Source organism: Pediculus humanus, genomic scaffold (genome assembly GCF_000006295.1).
Source record: "Pediculus humanus corporis 1103172107866 genomic scaffold, whole genome shotgun sequence".
Taxonomy (NCBI): domain Eukaryota; kingdom Metazoa; phylum Arthropoda; class Insecta; order Psocodea; family Pediculidae; genus Pediculus; species Pediculus humanus.
This window is the reverse complement of record NW_002987445.1, coordinates 37,877-65,514: the sequence shown is the minus strand read 5'-3', so window position 1 is coordinate 65,514 and position 27,638 is coordinate 37,877. Positions and strand designations below refer to the sequence as shown.

At 25.3% G+C, this 27,638-nt stretch overlaps 1 protein-coding gene across 1 annotated transcript in view; it reads right to left on the bottom strand.

Annotated features, from left to right (window-relative positions):
* Window positions 1-1,470: 1,470 nt before the first annotated feature.
* The window catches only part of Phum_PHUM382820 (limbic system-associated membrane protein precursor, putative), a gene marked incomplete at both ends in the record, with an annotated part of 28,411 nt that continues 2,243 nt past the window's right edge, over window positions 1,471-27,638 (bottom strand). The window contains 4 exons of the mRNA XM_002428421.1: window positions 1,471-1,598; window positions 3,897-4,187; window positions 13,311-13,419; window positions 20,287-20,388. Of these exons, the coding sequence (XP_002428466.1) occupies window positions 1,471-1,598; window positions 3,897-4,187; window positions 13,311-13,419; window positions 20,287-20,388 (630 nt within the window). The remainder of the gene's footprint in view (window positions 1,599-3,896; window positions 4,188-13,310; window positions 13,420-20,286; window positions 20,389-27,638) is intronic.

Sequence of the window (27,638 nt, the reverse complement as noted above, 5' to 3'; positions counted from 1 at the left end):
CAAACAAACAACAACAACAACAACTTTTATTCTGGTAAATAAAAAAAAAATTTTAACGGGTTCCTGCCATTTTCTTAATTTTTTAATTTACAAAAAATAATATTTTTTTTTCATTTTTTTTTTCATTTTCAAACAAACCTTTCAAAGGAACAATTTAAAAGGAAATAGAAAAAGGAAAAAAAATGAAAAAAGAAAGTAAAGAAAAAATTGTTTGCAAAACACTTACATTATAAAATATAATAAATTTTCAATGGGTTGTGAAATGAAATAAAAAAAAAAAAAAAAAATTTTTTTTTTTTACGATCCATAATCATTTGAATTACACGTTTTTTTTAAAGGAATTTTCCATTTTCTTTTCTCCATTTTCTTTTTTCCTTTTTTTTTTCTTACCTTTTATAAATTGAATGATTGACGACTTTACCGACGACGAAAACGACGACGACGACGACAACGACTGAGACAAACGACAAACTACTACGTCACACAGAGTATTGAGAGTATTTTTTTTTTCCTCTTTTAATTTTCTTTTTGATAAATTATTATTATTATTATCATCATTATTATTATTACTTTACTTAATAATAACGAACAAGGACCATTTTTTTATTTCCTTATATTACGGCAAATAATTATAAATAATAATAATAATAATAATTTATATTTAATGTGAAAAACATTTGTCTCCGATTTTAATTTTTTATATTTTTTTTTCATTTTATATTTTCTATTACCACGACGAATGTTTTTATTTATATCATTAGATTCCAGACGAAAATGTCATTTAATAAAAAAAAAAAAAAAAACGTTATAAAAATTTTTAATGCCGGTAATAAAATCATTCGGAAAAACATTAAAATTAAAATCCATACACGTTTATAACAAAAAAAAATTTTTTTTTTTATCGGTCGAATGCAGTTTGTTTTTGTTTGTCGTTGTTGTCGTGGTCTTGGTTATGGTTTTTTTTTGTAAATATTATTGATAATTAAAAATTAAATTCACGATTTTCTATTCTTGCACCGTCTGCAATTCTAAAGTCACGACGACGATCTTATTCGATGCAAAAATAATAAAATTAAATTTTTTTTTTTTTTTAACAATAAAACGATTTATTAAAATTTTTTATAATTCTTACTTTGTACAGTTTGTTTGAACAAACACAAACGAACAAACGCATACACAAACACTCACGCTCACACACACACACTCGCGCACGAATTTTATTTTATTTTTTATGTTTTCGTTCGTTATGTTTAATTACAAAAATTAAAGTTTTTATTATTTTTCGTTTTTTTTTTTTTTTTTTAACCACGTTTCGCACCGAAAAAAAAAACAAAACATTTTTGTTATTATTATTATTATTTTTTATATAAATTGACCCAAATAACCGGGGGTAGGGGAAGGAGGGGGAGGGGTAAAAAAGAAAAGGTTACGGAAATTTAATCGAAATAAAAAAAAAAATTTCATTTATTACTACGACGTCGATGATGTTTTTATCCAATTTGATGTTAAAATACAAACGACGATGAGTAGTATTGAATTGCAATGCAACCACGACAATCCTCTTCCACGTCCGTGTTGCATCGCTGCTGGATTTTCTCCTGCGAACATACAAACAAAAAAAAACAAACAAACAAGTTTTATTTTATTATTTTCCCCTGCTTTTTAATAAAATTACCATTAAAATTATGCCTCTTTAAAACATTTTTCTTTTATCAATGAGAATAATGATGATGCTAATAATAATAATAATAATAATAATAATAATAATAATAATAATAATAATATATTTTCACATGTTTTTTTAGATCTTTGATACTTTTTCTGTGTATATAAAAAAACAAAAATGGCGTCGAGTGTAATTTAAAATGACGTTACCTGATTCTCCTTTTTACTTTAACTACTTTTATTTCCTTCTGCTTTCATTTTTTAAAAAAAAAAAAAAGCAGAAGGAATTTAAAATAAAAATTGTTAATTTAATACCAAATAATTACAACAAAAACAACAACAAAATAAATAAATAAATACCCTTCCTCGACGTTTTTTTTTTAAGCAAATAATAAATAATATTATAAATTTAAACGGGAGGGTTAAAAGTTCACGTTTATGACTACGAACTCGGTTTCGGAAAATTTTTCTTTTTATAAAATGAATGAATTATAATATGATTTTACATAGGCGAAACATTCATTTTAAAAAATTCAAAAATTATAAAAAAAAATATATGTAATATTATTTTTACCGTTTTCGGTTCATTTAAAAAAAAAAAAACGAAAAAAATCGTAATAATAATAATAATAACGAGGAGAAGAAGATGAGAACGAAAATAGTAATAATAATAATAACGTGACGTAATGGAAACTAATTAAAATTAGCGGGCATCATGACAAGAAAAAAAAATAAAAATTACAATTTGGTTTTTTTTTTCTTCTTCCCATCCCCACCCCCCACTCCCAATTCTCCCTTTTAAAAACATAATGAAAACCTAATTAAATTTGTTAATTTCCGAGAGTTTTGAATAAAATTTAATCATGATATTTCAATCAATTGGAAACCATTGGAGTGATTTCCCGTATGTTATAATTAACTATTATTATCATCATCATCATCATCATCATCATCATTACGATCAGTATTATTATTATTATTATTATTAATTTTATTACGATTACCGAGTAGACAAATTAAATTACACACACGCGTACACACACATATACATATATTTTTTTTATTTTTTTTGTGACGATTTAATAAAGTACGACTACTTTTGATGTAATAAAAAGTTAATAATTTATTTAATTAATTAATTAATAATTAAACTCATTAAAAAACGCATAATTAATTTATTACGGTAATATTTTTCTGATAAAAAAATTAATAAAAGAAAAGAAAAAGAATTTTAATATTTTTTTTAAAAAAAATAAATTATTGTAAATTATTATTATCGTTGAGTAAAAAAAAAATGGGTGATGGAGGGGGAAAGAAAGGGGAAGAAGAGGAGGAGGGAGAGAGAGTGGGGATGAGAAAAGAAATTCGCGGTTAAAAAAACAATCGGGGTAACAAAAGGACAAATAATAATTTGCTTCGGGTCACATAATTTTCATACGGTCGAAACGGGTTTCAACTTAAATAAGCGCTAATGTTTGTTTCATAAATGCGGTTTTTATGTCCAGGTGTTTTAAGGTAAAAAAAAAAAAAAAAATTTCACTTCTTGGATTTCAATTTTAGAGCAGGTAACCCGTTTTCTCCAGAGGGTAAAAAACTAAAAAATATGTTTTTGTTTTCGAAAATTCTAGATTTTACATGGTGCACTCAAAAACAAAAAAAAAAAAAAAAAGTTTCCTGCTCTCTCTCACTCTCTTTCTTTCTATTATTATTATTATTATTATTATTTTCGACAAAACGCTAATGGAATATTTTATGAAAAACGGTCTCATTGGTCAACCTCAAAAACTATTTTTCTATCTCTCTCCCCTTCCCCCTTCCGCCTTTTCCCTCCCTTCCCTTTCCTCTTCGCTCCCTCCCTCCTCTAAAAAAAAAGAAAAAAAAAATTTAAATGTAAAATTTTTGTTTTATTAAATATTTTACCGTTAAAACCACAAAATAAGAGTAGTACACGGTTTTTCTATTTACACGATAAAATTATTTTTAGTTTTTCCCGCCGTGTAAAAAAAAAAAAAAAAAATAGAAAATAGAGAGAGAAGGAAAAACAACGTTTATTTATACGAAAACATTTTCACACACGTTTCGTGACGAAGTTTACAAAAAAAAAAAAAATCTGTCGCCGAATCGGGGGAGGGAGGAGGAAGGGAAAAGAGAAAAAGGGGGAGGAGTCGTAAAATGTCGTGGAAATTAAAAAAAATTTTTTTTTTTGTATAAAAATACGTAAGAATACTCACCATTTAATATGTGTACGAATGTGCTGGCAGGTTGAGCTTTGTTCGGAACGCAAGAATAATTTCCGGTATGCTCGGGACTCGCACTCGCTATGTACAAAACGCTTGTTTTCCCTAAAAGATCCGTCGTGACGTTAACGCCCCTGTCGTTATCATAGTTTATCATTCTATTATTATGATACCAAAATACGTAAATCGGAGGCTCCGTGCTTTGAACCAACGTGCACGTTAATTTCAAAGAACTTCCGAGTTTTAAAAATTTTTCCGATGGACCGGATATATCGGCACGTGCTTCTGCAAAAACAAAATCCCCGTCGTTATCATAATCATTATTATTATTTATCACAAACATAAACAAAAATAAATTTTCTTTTCGGTAATTTTAAAATGAGAGAGAATAAGAGTCGATCAATAATCGATACTAATTAATTAAATATATATTAATCGATATATCGATACTCGTGATGACGTCAGTTAAAAAAATTTAAGATTTGATTTTTTTATAATCTTGTCGAGTGTGTTTGTGTTTGTGTATCATTTTAAGTAGTTTTTGTGTCGTCCCAAAACTTGTACCTTATAATTAAAATTAATCGTGTTTATAATCGGAAAAATGGCAAAAATCCAAAAAAAAAAAAAAAAGAAAATTTTCCGAAAAACATTTTTTTTTTTTTTTGTAGTAAAGACGGAAAACAATTTTTTTTAATTACGAAAAAAAAAGAAAAGTTAAAAGAAAAGAAAAAAAGGAAAAAATTATTATTGAAATTGATTCGTAACTTTTTTCCTTGTTTTCCCAAATAAAATAAATTATTTTCCGAACACACACGGTCGGTCACATATACGTGGTTGTTGTTGTTGTTGCGGCAAATGTTATTTGTCAAATAAAAATAACTTTACAATTTTTTTTTTTTTTAACTCCAGAAAGAAAGTTGACAAATTGACTACTCCAGGGATTAAAAAAAAAGTTTTTTTTTTTTTTTTTTCCTGGAGTTGAGCCAGTCGTTCAATACAAGTTTTTACTTTTTCCGTCACGACAAATAAAAAGTAAAAATGTGATATCATATTTTCGGATAAAGGTTATTTTATTTTTTATTTTTTAAATAACAGACGACAATAGTCAATATTTTAAACGCTTTCCGCGAAAGCGTTAAATTAATAAAAAAAATTATACATCACTTCCGTCGGTCTACCGTATAAACCGTAAAAATTTATTTATTTATTTATTTCATTTCCAATTTTAAAACCTCATCGTTATCATCATCATCATCATCATTAACATCATCCGTAAACAATTTAAAAACCCTAATACTTCAAGTATACGTATTTAAAATTTAACATTTTAAAAAACCGGAAATGTAATTATTATTTTTCCAAATCGGAAACCGTAATTTAACGAAACGTCACGTGATAAATATAAACAAATGATTTTTTCGCACCTTCGCGTTCTCTAATATTAAAGTTTTATTATTCGAAAATAATAATAATAATAAGAAACGTTTTTTTTTTTAAATTGGATTTTAAATGATGGTGCTTTAGATAAGCTACTTTTGTAAATTTTTGCGGTCGTTATAATGTGGATTAAGACTTTTGAGCGTAGCAAACAGAACAAAAAAAAATAAAATAAACTTTAAATTTACGCAAAAAAAAAAGAAAAAAAGTTTTCCCGTTGCAATTTAACATAAAAAGAAAAACTTTAAAAAAATTATTAAATGCAATTTTTTTTTTTTTTTTTTTTTTTAGTTTTATATTTTAAGAGTCTTAATAAATTAGGCAAAAAAAAAATGGCGGCGTTTAAAATCCTTTTTAAAATTTCAAAAACGAAAAACAACCGTAATAATAATTTTTTTTAAATTTATTTTATTTTATTTTTTTTTTTTAAGTTCTAATTACCGTAATATAACAAACTCACGTATCGTACCCCTCCCTACCCCCTCACCTCCACCTCGCATCACATATGTAACTTATTTTTTTTCTGCCCGTGCGTCCATGTTTTCCTCTTTAAAAAAAAAAAAAATTGTGGCACGAAGTAGAAAAAGAAAAAAGAGAAAAAAATTTTTAATAATAAATTAATCTCCGTGGAATAATTTAAAAAATTATTAATTCTTTTACTTATTTTGTCACAAAAGTTGTTGCTGTTGCTGTTGTTGTTGTTGCGTAATTCCCAAAACACCGTTTGCCGCTACCTTACGTTTTAAATTTTTAACGGAAAAAGAAAACAAATCGTTTGCTTTTATTTCTTTAAAAAAAATTCTTATAAATAGTTAAATAAATTAATTACCGTGAAAAACCGAATAATAATAATAATAATTTTTAAATAGATTCAAATTATAAAAAAAGAAAAATCTAAAAAGAAAAAGAAAGAAAAAGAAAAAAGAAAGAAAATTTTTTTGGCCGATATATATATTGTCGTGGCCCGATTCGATTATCGATTCACAACGTTGATCTTCCTCCGCGTTCGTGGTATTATTCAAGATTGAAATCGAACACACTTTTAACGAAAGAAGAATTATATTGATTGTAAGCAACAGAAGAACATTTTACAACATGTTACATGTACAGAACAAATTAGTCACTAAAATAATGTTATGAACACTACTAGTTGTAAACACTATCACAAAACTAGACCTAGACACAAGTTGAACTCTAAGATATCAGGAGAAACCGATGAACTAAGAGTCGAACACCAAAAACGAAGAGTTGTGCAACAAGAACCAAGTGCTGAGAAACAAGAACCGATGGCTGAGACGTTCAGCCTCCTTTTATAAGTTCTGACTATCGCTAGTCGTTGTTCATTCACTAGCAATTAAGATAAGATTAGAAAAGCGAAGCTTCTAGAAATGCTGACTATGTGTCTGCGATATGAATAGAGTCACTATCTCCAGACATGCTGACTTTGCGTCTAACATGTGAATGGAATCACTATCTCCAGACATGCTGACTTTGCGTCTAACATGTGAATGGAATCACTATCTCCAGACATGCTGACTTTGCGTCTACCATGTAAATGGAGTCACTATTCTCACTCATTTATCGAAAAATACATCACACTTGATATGGGTTCATAACAATATATATATATATATACGGAGCGCAATGAAAATGAAAATTGGAATTTGGCCCGTATACGGTTTACGCGTTGCCAACAAAAAAAAAAAAAGAAAATTTTCTTTTTTTTTTCTTTTTTCTTCTTTTGTATAAGGTTACAACAGAAATGCTTCTTCTTAGTTCTCTAACTTTAGCTAGCCTTAAGGAAACTTCTTCAAACAAAAGTCGTAAGATTTCATATTCGTTTACACCCCCCTCTCCCTCCTCTTTCTTTCCACCCCTCCCCGCCGTTTTTTCTTTTACCTCTAAACGAAATGAAAAAAATAAATAAATAAAATAATGAATTAATATTTTTTTTTAAAAAATAAAATCGCTGAAAACGATCGAATAAATAAAATAAAATTTTTTATATACGCGTGAGCCATTTTTTAAAAATGGCGGACAAAAAAAAAACGACAATGCTTTCCTCGTGATTCAATTTACTAGAAAAAAAAAGAGTTTGACAAACGTAAAAGGATTCAATAGACAAACTATTCTTTTAAGTAGATTTACAAAAAAAAAAAAAAAAACATAATAAGTAAGTAAAAAAAAAAAAAATAAGAAGGATTTAATAGAACCCATTTTGATTTTCAATTGATAAAAAAAAAAATGTTTTTACCGTTGAAATGCGAAAAAAAGGAAATTTTCTGAAAATGACGTTTTATCGAATCTCATAAAAAACAAACAAACGAACGAACAAACGAACGAACAAACGAACGAACGAACGCATTTGTTTAACTTGAAAATTTAATTTCGTGTAAAAAGAAAAAAACGTGGATGAAAATTATTTTACACGTATTAAATTAAATTTTTAATTTTTTTAAATAATGATGATAATGACCACGTGATACTCCAGGAAATTTCCAAAAAATATATGATCATTAACAACGATTTGCGACGGATTTTTTATATAAAGGAAATGATTCCCGTACCGGAAGTAAAAAAAAAAATTTTAACTCTCCAGTTTTTCAATTTTTTTTTTTTAACTTCTTTTTCTTCCTATCACCACCACCACTACTTCTTCCTCCTTCTGGAAAAGATTTTAAACTTAAAATAAACATTTTCTATCGCACGCACACAACACTCAAAACATAATTTATCCAGCGAAACATAAACATGTTTTGGTTTTGGAGAAAAAAAATAAAAATAAAAACCCTTCATTTTCTTTTTTTTTCTGTTTTTTCTTTTCATTCCTTCTCTTTTAATTTTCTTTTTTATTTGGGTTACTTCCGTTCGTTCACGTTTAATTTTCTCATATCACTTCTCCCATCATCATCATTATCATTATCATTATTATCATCATCATCATTATTTTTACGTTATATTTTCCTTCGGTTTAAATTGATTGCATCCGATGTTATTTTAACCGTGACGTGAGCGTCCGACTTTCCGATGATGATGATGATGATAATAATAATTTCATTAAAAACTTTTGAATTCGGTGTAAAGTTTCCTATGTTCCTGGGTCAAAGGTCGCTTATTAAATAAAAAAAAAAAATTTTTTCTTTTTTCCTTTTTCCTTTTCTCTTTTTTTGGAAAATAAAAAGACATTGAAAACATTAATTAATTTGAAACAATATTTCGCAAAAAAAAAAAAAAAAAATTTTTTTTTTATCTCTCTCTTTTTTTCTCTTTCACTCTCTTCCCCCCTCAAATTCTCTCTCTTTTCTTTTTCTCATTCTTTACTTTAACGTTTTTTTAAAAATAAAGTTTACATAACTCAAAATTAAATCTCCGAACGTCGACCTGAAGTTTAAAAAAAAAAAAAAAATTTTTTTTTTTTTTATTTAACCTTTTACGGTAATTAATAATTTTTTTTTATTTAAAAAAAGTTTAAAAGTTAATTAAAAAAAAAAACTTATTAAATTTTTTTTTAAATAAACATTTATTTAAATAATAACGCTTAATAATAAATTATTAATTCAATATGATAATAATAATGATAATAATAATCATTATTTATTTAATTTATTTTAGAAAAAATATTTAGGAAAAAGATTTGGATTTTCTTTCAAGGTCAAGTTGTCGATGACATACAAAAATGATAAAGAACTCACGATGGATTTTAAATAATAAAGCAGAAGAAATTTAAAAAAATCGCGCCGAGAGAATAATAATAATAATAATAATAATAATAATAATAATAATAATAATCCGGAGTTAAATAAAATTAGTAGAATTAATGGTAATCAAAAAAAAAAAAAATTTTTTTGATATTGAGATTAAATAAAGTAAAAGGGAAAAAGTATATGAAACCCTATTTTAAACGAATAAAATAAAAACATTTTCGAAACTTTGGTGGGGAGAGGAGAGGAAAGGGGGGGGAGAAGAGAGTAAGGGACGAAGGCGTCCATTTGACGTAGATTAATGAGACTAAACTTGCACTTGCCAGATGTAGAAATAAAAAAAAAAAAAAAAAACTTTACACGGAAACGATACCCGGTGGAATTCTAAAGATTCGTTGAAAAGGTCTTCCTCTCTCTCTCTCTCTCTCTCTCTCTCTCTCTCTCTCTATTTCAACATTCGGTTTTAAATAAAACGTTAAAGACAAGGAGGAAACGGGAAGTAGAAAAACAAAATACAAGAGAAGGGATAAAATGTTGACTGGAATATCAATGAATATTTTAATGAGATACGATGACATTTATTTATTTAATTTTAAGAGAAAACATTCTTTAAATAATATTTATAAATAATAACAAAAAAAAAAAAGTGTTCGTAGTAAAAATTTTAAAGTGGCAGAAGACAAGAAAAAACAAAAATAAAGGAAGGAAGAGGGAAAAAAGAAAAAAAAAATCAATTTATTAATTAATTTACTTACTCAATTAAGATTTTTTTAAATTTTGATTTTTATAAAAAAACGAAATGAAAAAAAAAACGATTTACTCATAAGTTAAGAATAAGATGACAGGAAAAATTAAGAAAAATTTTTTAATAATGCGTTTAAATTAGTTAATGACGTCGAATTAAACAACAACAACAACGACAACAACGACGACGACAGCGTCTTAATAATAATAACAAAAAGGTATAAAAAATTTTTCTCTCTCTCTCTCTCTCTCTCCCTCTCTCTTGTCAACAATCATTAATTGACGTCATCGTTTTAAAATAAAATTTTCCTTGTAATTTTTTAATCGATAATTATTTTTTAAGATGGTAACAATTAATAAGCATTTTCCAGTTCTTTTTTTTCTCCCGTTTTCCATAGTAAAACGACGCGTTCTCATATTTAAGCCTTTTTTATTTAATTCACATACGGAAGAGAGAGAGAGAGAGAGAGAGAGAGAGAGGGAAAAAAAAACATTTTTTTCCCATGGAATTTTTTTTTAAGGGCGATCTTTTTGTCAGTTTTATTTATAAACGCAAAGTTGAAAAAAAAAAAATGGCAGAAACCTTTCCCCATTTTATTTTATTATTATATTTTTTTTTCTCTTTTTCTAACCGCTGGAAATAAAAAAAAAAAAAAAGAAAAAAGTTAGAAGGAAAATTAATGTGGATATATAAAAAAAAAAAAAAAAAACTCTAAAGAAAGTTAAAAAGCAAACAAAATAAATGGTTAAATTTTTTTTTTTTTGTTTCTCCACAGTTATGAGAAATACGTAATAAAAATATATATATAAATATGAACACTCGAAATTTTATATTGTTTTTAGTATATATATATAATATTTATAATATCGGAAAGTAAATTAGAGTCGAAAAGAAACGCGCGTTGCCCCCCTACGCCCCTACTCCTTTTTCCTCCGCAATAAAATCTCTTTAAGTCGTTATAACTATATAAACGGAACGGATTTTATTTTTTTTCTAAAAACTTTTCCGAAAAAGACGCAGAGTTTTATTAAAACGCCGATAGGTGCGCCATCGTCGATTTTTGGAGAAAAATAAAAAATTTAAATGCTCTTACATATATATGTATTTTTTTTTACGCGCGCGTCAAACGCATTTAAAAACGTCAGTTAATATAATAATAATAATAATAATAATAATAATAATAATAATAATTTTTTTATTTTATCATATCAATAATATCAACTGTCATTATAGTATTGTTATTATTATAACCGAATTTTCGTTTTATTTAAAAAAAAATTTTCCCCCTTTTTTTCGCGCCTTTTTTTTTCTCTCTCTCTCTCTCCCTCATCTCTTTTTCAAACTAAAAATAACGGAATAAAATTTTTTTTATGTTTACAAATAAAAAAAAAAACAAACGTAAGAAAAATTTCAAAAAAAAAAATAAAAATAAAAGAAAAAATTTTGGAGCGTGAAAAAATAAAAAAAATAAAAATAAAATAAAGAATCCATGGAAATACTTTTTATCGACAATGACAGATGAAACTGAATGAAAAAAAAAAAAAAAAAAAAAAATTTTTTTTTTTTTTTTCATTTGAGTTTCTTCAAAAGTTATTAGATTTTTCTTTTATTCCTCCCACTCTCCTTCTTCCCTTACCCTCCTCCTATTTTCTTTTTCCTGTCGGAAAGTTTGGAGCGAAAAATAAAAATGAAATTTTTTCCACTTTTTTTTTTTTTTTTTGCTGTTTTTGGTTTATCTCTCGTGTTATTTTCAATAAATGTTTTCTTTCCTTTTTTTTTTTTTTCATTAGTTTTATTTTATTGTTTTATATTATATATATGTAATTACTGTCCGTATCAGAATTTGAAAAAAAAGGAACTTTTTCTACTGCCACTTTTTTTTTCCTTTGAATTTTCATCGCTTCTTTCGTTTATAAAAATTAAAATTTTTTTTTTAAAGACACAAAAGATTATTTTTCTTGATGATGAGACGGACAAAAAAATTTTCTTTTTATTTTACCGTTGAGATATTATTATTATTCCTATTATTATTATCATTATTATTATTATCGTTGTAACAATTGTAATAACCTCCCAATTAATTTACGAAAATTGTAAAAACCTTAACGATAATAAGTTTAAAATTTACAACGACACTAAAAGAATATTTTTACATAAGTTAAACAATACGATTAAACAAAAAAAAAAGAAAGAAAAGAATATTCTAGAATTTTTTTCGCGGCTTTAAAAAAATAAAAGAAATATTATTATTATTATTATTATTATTATTATTATTATTATTATTATTATTATTATTTTCGTATACATAAAAATGTAATATAAAAAAAAACAATTATTTAATAAAATAACAATCACGACCGTAACGAAAATTCATCCGTTTCCGTTTTTTATTATTATTATTATTTAAAAAAAAAAAAATTATGACGAATAAAAAAAAATAATTTTAAAGTTTAATTTTTTATTTTTGTCGTTTGTTCGTTCGTTTGTTTGTTGGTTGTATTTATAAAAATCCGTTAAAACAAAAAAAGTGAGGGAAAATGCATAGAGAACGACGAATTTTTTTTTTTTTGAACGTTTAACACCTGGCTAAAATCAACCGACGCCATTTTTTTTTTTTTTTTACATTTTTTTAATCCTTTTTAATCTACTTAATACTTTAAAAAAAAAAAAAAATGAAACCGGAACGTAGACGATAGAAAACAAACAAACAAACAAACGAAAAAAAAAATCTAAAACGATTGCATTCGTTTAATCAACCAACGCAGGAAAAAAAACCGTTGGAAAATATTACGTCATAAAAAAAAAAAAATTCCCGATGGAAAATTCTTATAAGAAAACTATTGCTGTCTCTCTCTCTCTCTATGTGAACTTTTATACATCTTGACAGGTTTTGATTGATTCGTTTTTATAATAGACATAGAAAAGGCGTCCGTCCGTCAAAATTAACGAAAAAAAAAAAACTAAAACTACAAAAAGAATAAAAAAAAAAAATTGACGTCGGGTTTTAAACTTAAGCGGGAAAATATAAAAAGCTAAAAATCTTTAATAAAAACTAAACTAAACTGAACTAAAAAAACTAAAAAAACCTAAAAAACTAAAAAGCTGAAAAAAAAAACCTTGAGAAGAAAAACCGGAAAATCGATTAACCTTTTTCTCAAGGCATTATTTGTTTGAAAATGAAACCTTTTTCGTTTGTTTTTCAAATTAAAATAACTTATCTCGAAATTTTCTTTATATTAAATAATAATAATAATAATAATATTTAAAAAAGCTCAGAAGGTTTCGGAGAGTGGAGAGGGAAAGGGGGAGGGAGAGAGGGGAAAAAGGAAAAGGTAAGAGAAAATTTTTTTTTTTCCCCATTCGAAATTTAATTAATTATTAAATTTTTACTTAATTAAATAAATTTCATCTTTATTTTTATTTAATACATTAAAATTCTATATTCTGATGTACTTTATGTATTATTATTATTATTATTTATTAACAATTAATTAATTTAAAATTTAAAAAAATTTGATAACTTACCTACTACTTTAAGATTAATAAAAATACTCGTCGGAGGATGAGATGAAACTTGACATTCGTATAAGCCAGCATCTCTCATTTGTACAAATTTTATTTGTAGTGTCCAATCCTGATAAAAGAAAAAAAATGTTATTACTTATCAACGTTAACGTTATCAGTAATTTAATTTTCAAAAATGACGCGCGCGTAAAGTCGCCATTTTGACATCGAGTTAATGAATATTAAAATATTAAAACAATTTCGTCGAATTCATACAACAAAAAAATCATTATTATTACACGTTAATTAAGGTACTGGATTTAATTAGGTAAACGAAACGCTGGGTAAATAATGCGTGAATACATACGCATTCGGAAATAATATCAAAAAAAAAAAATGAATGACGTCATAAAAAAAAAAAATTGAAAACATCGTTTCGACGAATGAAACGAATCAATTATTTTTTTTTTTAAAATTATAATTAAAATCAATAAATTTTTCATTGGATTTTTGAATTAAAGTCGTAATAAATAATAATTAATAATAATAATAATAATAATAATAATAATAATAATAATAATAATAATTTTTCCAGTTAGGTTAATTATCCAGGAGCAGCCGATGATGATGATGGTGTTTAATTTTCTTTTATTTTTTTTTCCACGTAAAAAAAATTTTAAGTAAAATTTATGCGTTTTTTCTTTTTTATTCATTATATATTATTATTATTATTAAACACCTTATTTTTTTAGATTAATAAAAAAAAATTTTTCGACCGTATTTTGCAAAAATTTTTAATCAACGAATTTGAACCGTGACGTCACGAAAAATAAAAACAAAAAAAAGGCGGGAAAATTTAAGGAGAGCGAATCAAAAAAAAAACTTTTTACCATTACGACGACAACAAGGGTTGTAAATTTTTTTTTTTTTTTTACGTTAAAGTAATAACAATAATAATAATAACTATGATGATGATGATAATGATGATGATAATTATTAATGATTTATAAAAAAATTTCAATTAACGTTACAACACGGTTACAACATTAAAAAATTTAAAAAAAAAATAAATGAGATGCGTCGGAAAACAAATCAAATCATCGTCAAATTATTATTATTATCATTATTATTATTATCATTATTATTATTATCATTATTATTGTTTTTAATAATAAAATTCAGCCTACAGAAATTGATTACTCGTGTTATATTAAAATAAAAAATAAAATTTACGCAATCGTTTAAATTTCAAAAAAATACTTCTCGCTTTAATTCGTTATTATTATTATTATTATTCTCATCGTTTTCTATCGTTGAAAGGGAATCTAGAAAGTTTAGATTAACTCTAATGCCCCGACAATTTTAACGAAATAATAATAATAATAATAATAATAGTAATCTATTTAATTCTTTGTTGTTTTTGACACGACACAATCGTGGTGGATATTATCGATAAAATAAATTTTTTTTAAAAAAAATAAAATTAAAAAATTACGAGCGTAAAAAAAAAAAATCGTTAAATCTCGGGGCGATTTTCATTTAGTTAATTAACTTTTAAATTTTCCCACGTTCGGAAAACAATCGACCGAATTAAAAAAAAAATTGTTTGTTTGTTCGTTTGTACGATGATATTAAATATATATATTACCGTCGTTTGTGTTTTTGTATACAACAAAAAGGATTCGTCGCGGTCTTTACAAAAGTTACGAACAATACTTTGATGATGATGACGTTTCACCCGTGACGTCACGTGAATTCATTCACGAATAAATCACGTCAATATTTATTTATTTATTCGTTATTATTATTATTATTCTCTATTATAATTATTTATACGATCGATCTCGTAATTTATTAATTAAAAAAAAAACGCGCGTTAAAAAAAATTTCGTAATAAACGTGATGAAAAAATGCCTTTTTTTTAAATGAATTAATAATAATAATAATAGTTCGCGATAGAAAAAACAAAGTTGCGACACGAGGGTTAACGCAATACGAATGTGAAAAAAAAAAAAAAATAATAAAATTTTTACGCGGCGTAATAAATATTTATCTGATTCATTGTTGACGTTGCGATTTTAAACGGTAGGAAAATAAAAAATAAAAAAAAATGGCGACGGAGGAAATTTATTCGAACCGGAATGAATAAAAAAAAAAAAAATTTTTTTTTACGATTTCTGAATTCAGGATTAAATTAACGAAATCGAATGTTTGATGATAGCAAAAAACGCACGCGCACACACGCACAAACGCACGCGCACACACGCGCACACACGCACAAACACACGCATTTGCTACAAAAAAAAAAAAAGTAGGTCGGAAAAAAAAAATTTGTGTCGCGGATATGTCAATCAAATTTCATGACGTATAATTAATTACCTGAAATATAAAATTGTCTGTCTAATCAACAAAAATACTCATAAAAAAAAAGGTTTTTTAAGCTGGGGGCGGGGACGAGATGGAGGCAGAGGCGGGGGTAGGATAATATCATTTAATTAATGTTTTTTGCTTTAAATATGAGAAAAAAAAAATTTACGAGGGGCGAGGGGGAGAAGAGAGAGAGGAAGAGGTGAAAAAAGTCACGTGTGAGAGATCCCTGATCCTTCCGGTTTTTATATTTACGATTGCATTATATAACCGCAAATGTTAAAATAAATTTTTTCTGTCTCTCTCTTTCTCTCTCTCTCTCTTTTTTTCCTGGAGCGAAATTTCTCTTCCTTTTTTATTTTTTTTTTATTTTTTTCCTCTTGCATAGAAAAAAGAAAGAAAGAAAGAAAAAAAAAATTTTTTTTTTTCTTTTTTTTTCTTTTCCATTCGACTTCACAAAATTCTTTTCATTCTCTCTCTCTCTCTCACTTTTTTTTTCTTTCTATTCACTCGGTTTGTTTTATTCTTCGACTCTTTTTTTTTCTTCCTTTTTTTTTTTTTTTTTTTATACTCTCTATGTGCGTTCTAGCCTAAATGTAATGGATTTTTTTTCAGGTTGCGGTTTAATTACATCAAACTTTAGTTTAACCTTTTGTTTTCTTGCCAAATGCGGTTTTCATTTGTTTCCTGTCATTTTTTCCTTTTTTTTATTTATTGTTTTTCTTTTTTTGTTTGTTCGTTTGTTTGTTTGTCCTAGCTGCATCCCTTTTTTTTTTTTTTTTTTATTAGTCCCTTTAATCATCGTCATTTTTAAATGCCACACACAAAAACGTAATTAATTTATTTAATTTCGATATATTTTATTTTTCTTTCCTCGAAACTTTGGCACAAAGTTTTATTTTTTTATTTTTATTTTTTGTTTATCAAATTAATAAAATTATAAACAAACGTTTGTTGCAAAACAATCGCAAACCTTTTTTTTTCGTTTGTTCGCAAAAAAAAAAAAATAATAAAATAAAATAAAATTTACTTGAATTATTTTTTTTTTTTACAAATAAAAAATTCAATCGTCGTATAGAAAAAATTTAATTTTTTTAATGTGATGACGTGTTGCCAACATTAAACAAAAAAAATTCCCTCTTTTGTGACGTCATCAAAACAAAGGAGAAAAAAAACTTTGTTTATAATTAATAGCGTGCGTAAGACGTATTTTTTTCTTTTTTGTTTATTTTAAATAATTGTCGACCTTATTTATTCATAAGTTAATGTTTAATAATAATAATAATAATAATAATAATAATAATAATAATAATAATAATAATAATAATAATAATAATAATAATAATAATAATAATAATAAAAGCCAACGGCCATAGCGTGCTGGTCACACCGGTTCCCGTACGATCACCGAAGTTAAGCAGCATCGGGCGTGGTGCAAACTTGGATGGGTGACCGTTTGAGAACGCCACGTGCTGTTGGCTTAAAAAGAGCAAAAAAAATGAGAACAAGACAAAGTAAGAACCAAAAACAAAATCTTGTTCTACTGTCGACCTGAGGCAGCTCGACGAGAACGTGAATTTCACTGCTTCTGACCCTGGCCACTCCAAAGATGTTAGTCACCGGAGCCCAGTTCAGGAGACAAATCGTTCCCATCGAAAAAGACGGACTCAGGAAGACCTTCAAGAATTGATGTGGTGCTATCTTATAATAAGTGGCACCACCGAAATTCGAGTATTTGTCCCTAAGGAATCGGGTAGAAACCTCGGATAAATACTTAAAAACTCCGACAAGTAGCCTTGTCGTGTTTAATGGTGGATAATAATAATAATAATAATAATAATAATAATAATAATAATACATTTTCGGTGATGTAAATTTTAATAAAAATAAAAAAAAATTTTCCCAGTATTATTAAATTCTTTTCCTTTTAGTAATTGTGAAAACAATAAAAAAAATTTTTTTTTTTTATGGTTTTAAAAAAAACTATCAGAAACAACCGGATGACATTTAGTTTGTTTTTTTCAAGGGAAAAGAAAATTTCCTTTTTTTCTTTTTAGAGAGAGAGAGAGAGAGAAAAAAGAAGAAAAAGAAAAAAAATTTTAAAAAAACAACATGCCTTTAACAACGATGATGTGTACAATCGATACGATCGATCGAAAAAGGTAATTTTTTACAATCGAATTATTAATTACTCAATCACAATCAAATTTTTTTTTTTTTTTTTGGTTAAAGTCACAGATCCCTTCCCCCCTATCCACACACCCTTTGGTAGGAAGAGAAAGGGAAGGTTCTAAATTCGTGTAATGAATCCTACGTATATGCCAACCTTTATTTAAAATTTTAAAAGCTTTACGATAATGAGTTGGATTTAATTTTTTTTACTTTTTTTTTTTTTTAATTCCCAAACGTCGGTTTGAAAAATTTTTTTTTTGTTTATTTAAATCCGGTAAAAAAAAAAAAATAAATAAAATGTAAAATCCCATCGATTACGTATCGTTTTTTTTTGCGGGGGGAAAGAAGAGGGAAGGGGGATCGGGAATCACGATAAAAATGTTGGAAGGTTAAACGTGGTATAAAGAGGATGAAGAAAAAACCACAAGGAAGACATGTTCAAACTAAAAAAAAAACCGCAAAAACCAAAAATTAGTTACAGGAAATCCCTCTGTCTCTCTCTCTGTTCCTCTTCCCTCTCTATCTCTATCTCTTTCTACAAACATTAACAAAAAATTTATTATTTCGTATTAAAAAAGGAGTAATAAAAATAATAATAATAATAATAATTTTATTTTGCACGTGCTTAAAAAAAGAAAAAAAATTTTTTTTTTTAACGTAACAAATGCATGATTTTTTTTTTTGTTAAAGGTAATAAAATAAAGTAATAAAAACCAAATCAGGTAAAAGAAAAATTATTATTATTATTATTATTATTATTTTCGCATAGAAAAATATAACGAAAAATTCCGATTTATGAACAGCAAAAAAAAAAGTTTGAGAGGGAATCGTTTGAAAAAAAAAAAAAAAACAAAAAATCGTTACGAAAAATATTATCATTATCATTATCATTATCATCATCATTATTATTATTTTTTCAATAAAAGAAAAAAAAAAAGTTACGTACGTGTTGTGACGTAATATTTTTTATTGTTATCGTACATAATAACGATAATAATAACAATGGTAGTAAAATAATAACAGAAAACAATATTATTATTAATTTTCGAAACGACGTCAAATTTTTCTTATTCATTTTTTTTTTTTAACCGAACAAGTGAGAACGTTTTGCAATAATAATAATAATAATAATTATTATCATTATTATTATTATTAATAATAAATAAATAAATAAATAAATTTGCTGTTACCGGAGAATAAAAATTTTGAAAAGAAAAAAAGAAGTCAATATGTATTTTCAATTTCTTTTTGACTGGGAGACGAAATTTTCTTTTTTTTCTCCCCCTTCCCCTTCATCCGTCTTCCCCTCCTCCCTTTTTCCCCAAAAGGAAAAAAAAGTGAAAATTCAATTTTTTATTTGTTTTGAAATTTTTATTTTTTTTTTTTTTACGATTGATAAAATAAAATGAAATGATAAAATAAAACATTGAATAATAACTCAATCATTTTTTTATTCGCGTGAAATAATGCAAAAAAAAAAAAAAAACCGCCGCACATAATAATAATAATAATAATAATAATAATAATAATAATAATAAAATTCGTTCTGGAAGTTTCGTCGTAACGGTAATTTAATAATAATAATAATAAATAAATAAATAAAAAATTAAAAAGAAAGAACGCGAAAAAAGAAATAAAATTTTTTTTTCTTGCTCGATTTTTGTTTTTGTTTTTTTTCGAGGGGAGGGGGAGGGGATGTGGGGTGTGGAAGAGAAATGGAGGAATGAAGGGAGGGAGGGAGGGTTTGAAAAAAAAATATTTCAAAAGTTTCAAAAGTCGTTGTCGTCGTATTATCATTAACTTCGTTAAGTATTTATCCTTTTGACTATAACGAAACTTAAAATCTAATAATAACAAACTACAAACAAACAACGACGGTTAAACAAACAACGAAACAAACAACAACAACAACGAAAAAATTTTTTTTAAATACGCGAAAGTATTAAAAGAAATTTTACATTTAAACGTGCGTAATTAACATAATAATAATTATCTCCCCTCTTACTGCAGAATAATATAGAAGTTTTGTTTTTTTTTTTTTTTTTTTTTAAATCCGATTTATCGAAAGATATCGAACGATAATCCGATAAAAAAAAATTTTTTTATCATATTCGTAGAAAAAAAAAATTTTTTTCGGTTGTTTACCCACCGCCATTCTTTTTTTTTTCCCCCCTCTCGTTAATTTTAAATTCATAGTTCGAAAGGAAACGATTTCGTTCGATAAATCGAAAATAAAATAAATCGATTTTATAAACGATATGACACAATAATATATATAAAAAAATGATTTTCGAAATGTGAATCCGCGCGAAATATTAAAAAAAAAATAAAATAAATGATTTGTATAAAAAAAAAACAAAAATGGAATGAAAAAAGGAAAATCATAGAGTAAATTTAACATAAAGGATTTTAACATTTTCATAGAGTAAAAAAAAAAAAAAAAAAGAAAAAAATTTACCTCCGAATGTTGAGAATGAATTGCTTGATATCTTTCGTCTCCAGAATACGTTGTCAGTCCGACGGTCAACAAATGATAATCTTTACGTTTTATCCAGGAAACCTGAAAGTAAAAAAAAAATTCCTTTGACGTAATTAATTAATTCAAAGGAAAAATTTATTATTTTTATTACTCTCTATGATTTTTTTTTGTAAAAGTGTGAAATCTATCAAAAGATATATGAAAGAAAGTAAAAAAAAAAAAATTATTATTTATTTTTTTTTTACCTTCCGGCCATTTTCACAAAAGAAAATTATTCTATTTCCGTTTTTGTTAAAGTTTATTTCCGGTTTGTAACTTTTTTGAAATAAAACAAACAGTTAATTGATTTTAACGTAAAAAAAAATTTTTTTCGTGAATTATAATAACATGGTATAAACATGTCAAATCAAAATTTTCCAGTCAAATCAAAAAAAAAAAAAAAAAACATTCCAGGGAAAACATTTTAAGCTTATTATTTTTACCACTCGATAAAATCCCGATTAATTTTATTTTCCCTTCTCTTTTCCTTCTTCTCCATCTTCTTATTTTTCCAGAAAGAAAAAAAAAGAAAAAAAAAATTTAAAATTCCAGATTGAAAAAATCGTCGTCTCGAGTTTTTTTTTTTTTTTATTGTAAAATCACGACGTTACTCCAATGAAACAAAACCCTTTGAAATTTATTTTATTAAAAACTTTTTTTTTTCCTTTTTCTTTTTCCTTTTTTTAATAAAATTTTCAATTAATGTAAAAAATTTTCCTTTAAAAAAAAAAAACCGTTATAAATTTCGTTATTTTCCCTTATTCTCACCTCATTTTCTATCACGTTTTCTTTTCTTTTTCTTATTCTTTTTCTTTTTTTTCTTCTACTTTTAAATATCGAAAAAATAATGTTTAGATTTCAATTTATGTATATAATTTATTAAAAAAATATTTATGTATTTATTATTAATATATATTTTTATAAATAAACAACGAAAAACGTGATTTCTAAATGTAAAAAAGATACCGAAAAAAATCCATAAATTATATTAAAAAATGTTCTTTTAATCTTTCCTAATGTATTTTTCTTTTTTTTTTCTTATGAATTAAATTTCTATGATTTATTTTTAATTTTTTTTTTTTTACTCTCTCCCATCTTCCTCCCCCCCTTCTCTCTTACCCCCGACTCACCCTCTTCTTCCTCTTCCTCGTCCCTCACCCCCTCTCCCGAAAAAAAAGACTTTTAAAATATTAAAAAAAAAAAAAATGTATACACGTATAAATTTTCCTATACTTATATACAGATATTAATCTTTTTACACGCGCGTACATATTCACAAACGAGTTCGAGTGCGTTTATTATCATTATTATTATCATTATTATTATCAAACATTTTTATTAAATTAAAATGCAAAATTAAATTGGGATTAAAACGCATTTTTCCTTTTTATTACGTAAAATTTTTTAATATAAAAGCGAAAATAATAAATAATAATAATAATAATATTTCACGTATGATGAGAAAATAAATGATTTGATGCTTTTATATTTGACGTCATTTTAATAACTCAAAAGTTAATTAAAAAAAAAAAAAAGAAGGAGAGGGGGAAAAAAATTCAAAAGAAATTCTTTATTAAATTTACATTTTCGCGCGTCGTTGATAATACTGATGATAATCATAATAATAATGATAATAACGAACGTTTTGAATAATTTAAACGGGGAGCGACGGTAGGTAGGTAGGTAAGTAAATAAGCTAATAATTAAATTGTTCGAAAATATAATATCGAAATTTTTTTTTTTTTTCAAAAATTCTTTAATAATTTATTAATTTCATTATCATTATTAAATTTTAGGAGAATGAACGGTTTATTTAATAATACAAAATATTTAGTTTGTTTAACTTCCGGTGTATATTTTTTTCATTGAAAATTTTCCCGCGCTTTTTAATTTTCGAAAAAAAAAAAAATTTTTAAATCAATTTTTTTTATTTTTTACATTCGAGTTTATTTAAATAAAATATCGATGGATCGATCGATCGATCTATCATTAAATCGATACACGTGTGCGGGGAAAAATTTAATTCCACGTAAATAATAATAATAATAATAATAATAAAGGAAAACAATCAATCCGAGTTTGTTAGAAAAAAAAAAAAAAAAGAATCAGTTGATGAAAACGTGGAAAAAAAAATAAAATGACTTCAATATTTATTATTATTATTACTATTATTACTATTAAGGGTAAACGTTAACAAACAAAAATAAAAAATAATAATAAAACAATTAAATACGATTAAAAAAAAGAAAATTTTCTTAACGATAGGAACGTTTAATTAAAGAGTTCTTTGATAAATAAATAAATAAATAAATAAAAAGTTTTTCCGTTCACGGTTCTATAAGTGATAATAAATTTTAGTGTTAATGAACGCAATTTAATTGATAATGAAAGAGTTAATTCTCAATATCGTTTATCTTATCTCCTTATCATTATATTTTAACCGTGCGTGAGTGTGTACGCGCGCGCGCGCGTGCGTATGTTTATTTATATTAAGATGAAAAAAAATAATAATAATAATACGGTACGATTGTTGTAAGTAATACATCAAAAATTTTAAGAGAAGAAACAAATGAACCATCTAACAACATATTCTCAACCCTGGTACAAAAGAAAAAAAATTCGGATGCTGCGTAAAGGATGATGATGGTGGGGAGGAAATAAGGTTCGAGAGGGTTTTTTTTTTTTTTTTTATCAACATTGGCTTTTAGAGATTTGACAAGGGTTTTATTTATTGTAGAACGAATAAGAAGGGAAAAAAAAGAAAAAAGAAAACGATCAGACTATAAAATATCTTTTCCTAAAACTGCAGATTTCAAGTCTTTTAAAATTCTTTCGTATTCTTTTTTTTTTTTTAAGAGGTGGCAGACATTTTGTTTTATTTTTTTTCCTCGTTACATTTGACGTATGTTTAGAAAAAAAACCCCCCATCGGTTTTTTTTTTATTTAAAATTAACTTTATTTGTTTTATAAAACAAAAATGGCGAAATTTTTAACCTCAAATTTTTTTTTTAAATAAAAATTACCGTCGTAAATGATATTTAAAAAAAAAAAAATCTTTTATCGACTAAAAAAAAAAAAAACTTAAAAACTAAATAACTAAAAAAAACTAAACTTTAAAATCAAATAATATTTCACTACTAAAACGAGATAAAAAAAAAAAAAAAGGGAAAAGCGAATTTTTTTTCTTTTTTTTTATATATAAAATGCGAAAAGGTTGCAAAAAGTTTTCTGTATAATGTACGTGAAACTCTTAACATAGATTATAATTAAACTTAGATATAAAAAAAAAAAAAAACTTTTTCATAAGCAAAACTTAGTTTTAAAAAAAAAAAAAAATGGAGGAAGAACTAATAAAATTCACGCGAAAGAATTTTTAGTTATACAACCTACAACAACGACTAGACTTTAAAAAAAAAAAAAAGGACGCCATTTTTTTTTATATATATATAAATAAAAGTATTTAATATATATTTTTTTTTCAGGTAAATTTTCTTTTAAATGTCCGGAAGACATTTTTTTTTTTTTTTCTATGCAGAATAATAATAATAATAATTTTTCATTGGTTCAGACCCGGAGTCTGACGTTTGACGTTTCTTTCACACGTTAACGCCCATATAATTTATTTATATCATATCCTTTATTAATAAATTAAATTATTAAAAAATTTGTCATCATCGTAAGTTAAACGTGAGCCCCACACATTAAATTCCGTTATTTATCGATAACGAATTTTCCTATATGAAATTTCATTTCGTTTTTTCTTTTGTTTGTTTATTTGTTTGTTACACTCGTCGGTCGATTGTTTGTTTTATATTAACAACAAAAAAAATACGATCGAAGATTCAAATTATTTAAATGATAATAATAATAATAAATGCATCGAATAAGGTGTTAGGTAGGTTAAAAGGATTAGAAAACCATTCTTTTTTAATCCTCATTGTAACAAAGAAACAAATTCTCTTATCATCATTATCACGCCGAAAAAAGGTTCGTTTTAAACAAACCTTTTAATCATTCCCTTAATTATTAATTAATAATTTTATGGAAAAGGAAATGCAACTACAAACTACATCCCGTTTTTCTAACGCTATTACGTTTTACATCGCATTATTATAATCATTACTATTTTTGTATTAAAGTGTGATAATAATAATATGGCGGATTTTAATTTTTCCAAAAAAAAAAACCTTTTTCTAAAATAAAATTTCGAGCGTGAAATTTATTATTTATTTATTTATTTATTTATAATTAAAATTAACCTTTTTCACGTGTGTGCGTGGGTGCGCACGTGGAAAATTCGATTATTTATTATTAATATTTTTCCGATTTTATAAAATAATTAATATTAGAAAAACAATTTTTTTTTTTCTTAAATTTCTCTTTCTGGAATGTTCGATAATGACGTCATTTTTAAAAGTTTTATATATACATGAAATCTCATTGAACTTGATAATTATAACAAAAGGATTAAACAAAAGGTAAAATTTGATTTGTTTTTAATCATTTACGTTTCATTAAACAATTTTCATAATTTTATATTATTATTAATATAAATATTAATTATATATAAAATATAAATAATCAAATTAGTGTTCGCGAAAGGAGTAGAAGGGGAGGGAGGGAGGGAGGGGCAGAAAAGGAATTATCACTGACAAAATATCTTTTTTTTTCGGTTTCCCATTCGTGTTTGTTTTGTTTATACACGCGCACGTTTGTTTTGTTTTTTTTTTTTCTTTATGAATGAATGAATTTTAATTAACAATTAAATCAAAACATTTTATTTTTTTCGCGCGCGCGAGAAAATTCATTAAAAAAAAGTGGGGGCGGGGGGAGGGGGGAAAGGAAAACTCAAAAAAAAAAGAGGAGGTTTTTTAACAGGAAAAAGACAGATTTAAAGGATTATTTTCTTAAATTTTTTTTTATCTTTTAAAAGAATTTTGTTCAACTATCTACGTACTATTTGGCGCTGCCAAAATAACAAAAAAAAAAAAAACGGATTTTTAAATCCGAAAGAATCGCTTTTAGATTATAATCTCGAGTAGTAATAAAAAAAGTTTTAAATTTAGTTGGCGTCTTAAATTGGATTAAACCAAAAGGTTTCAAATAATTTTTCATAAATAAATAAATATAAATAATATTTTTTTTTTATTTATATATTTGATTTTGTAATTTAATAAATTCACATTTTCCATAATGGATTTTATGGTTTATTATTATAGGGCAAATCATTTCGACCCCTTAGAGTCATATTGACTAGACGACTAGTTTAATGATATTCTCCCGATCACGAACTCACATTTATTAACTTTTTTTTTTCCTTTTTTAAACATTTACCGAGTTAAAGTTTATAAAAAACATTTTTCAATTTTTGTATTTTGAATTTTGTTAACCTTTGTTCCTTTTTTTTTGTTTTTTTTTTTTTCGTTATAAGAGGATCCCGATGAACCGACATTTTTTTTTTTTAGTTTTTCGCACAAACGAGTGAATATTTGGGTCGTTTAAAAAAAAAAAAAAAACGAATTTTCTTTTTTTTCTTTCTTTCTCTTTTTCTTTTAAGAAATTTTGCTGACCCGAACCACCACCATTAAAACAAATTTTCCAAGTTTTTGTTTTTGACGTAATTGACCGAAGGAAGGAAGGGGGGGGTAAAAAAAAAAAATTTTTATCAAATGATGATCGGGAAACCAACAAAAAAATTTTTTTTAATTAAAATTTTTTTTTTTTTGGGTTAAACCTAACGAAGTTATTTATTTTGTTTTGACGTGACGTAATTATTAATTTATTTATATATAGTAATTCAATAAAAAAAAAACGATCGTTGATGATATTAATAATAATAATAATAATAATAATTAAACGAACAGCAGAAAAAACTTTATTGGGAGGTTTAGAGATAAGTGAAACGTTTTTAAATTAACGAATATATTTTTTATTGTATACGTTCTATTCTTCTTCGTGCTGACGTAAATTTTGTGACGTAATAATTGCATTCCGGATTTCTTTTTTTATTAACTTAATTCATTTTCCTTTTCCTTTTCAAGAAAAAAAAAATTTAAATAAAAAAAACCGTCACGTCACGTGAATTTGAGAAAACAACAACAACGATAACGACGACGATGAAAAAATACACGCGGGAAAAAATTTAAATCGAATCGATTTTAAAATAAGAGTTTTGTTCGTAATACATTAAATAATAATAATAATAATAATGATTATTATTATTATTATTATTTTGGATTAAATTTAACCGACATTAAAAATTCAAACCAAAACGAAACTGCGAAAAACGTCAAGGACGTTTCATTCAATAATTACATACGTCAAAATAAAATTTAATTTTTTTTTATTAAAAAAAAAAACACCTGAGTTTTCTTCTGCTACTTCTGCTACCACTTCGATTCAATAACAAAACGAAAAGTCATATTTTTTATCCCTAATCACGTTTTAAACAAAACGATGATGATAATAATAACGAAAACGAAAATATAAATTCCGCTGGATGGGAAAATCCGGGAGGGAAAAAAAATTTCGCGTGAAATTTCCTTTCGTGTAATCAAATTAATTAAATTAAATTTATCCCTAATCGAATCTTGATAATAATAATGATAATAATTTTTTAAGCACGCTCAAAAAATAATAATGATAATGATAATAATAAAAAACTAACCTGAGTTAACGAAATGTGCCGCAGAGACATCGCAGCGGTTGCATCGGCGACGGATGCAGTAAATGTGTAATTTTCGAGTCTTCCATTTTGTTTTTCCCATTTTTTTTTTTTTTAATTAAATTTTTTCAATTTTATCATCATCATCATCATCATTATTATTATTAAATGATTTTTTTTTGGGATTATAAAAGAGAAAAAATATTCAAAAACATCTGCCGATTATATATACATATATATATATATTGTTATGAACATTTTTCTATATTGTCTTTAGCAAGCATTATTACAAAAAGGATTATCACTCATATCATGGATAACATAATTTAACCTTTAACCGTCACTCTCACTAACACAATCATTAATAAGATGTAACATTCACAGGACATTAGGGAATCAGAAGAACTTCTCCCGTTGTCTCTTGCTTCCTTTTATATGAGGAACTCATTGTTATTATTATGTTTCTATGAAATGAATAACTATGTTTGTAAACAAACAGAAGAATAAGTTTCTAGAAGCTTCTTTTCTATAATAAACACTTGGTAACCATAGTTCCAATGTTATTATTTATAAATAATATAAAATTATAAACATTTGCTCACGTGATCACAACAATATATATATATAT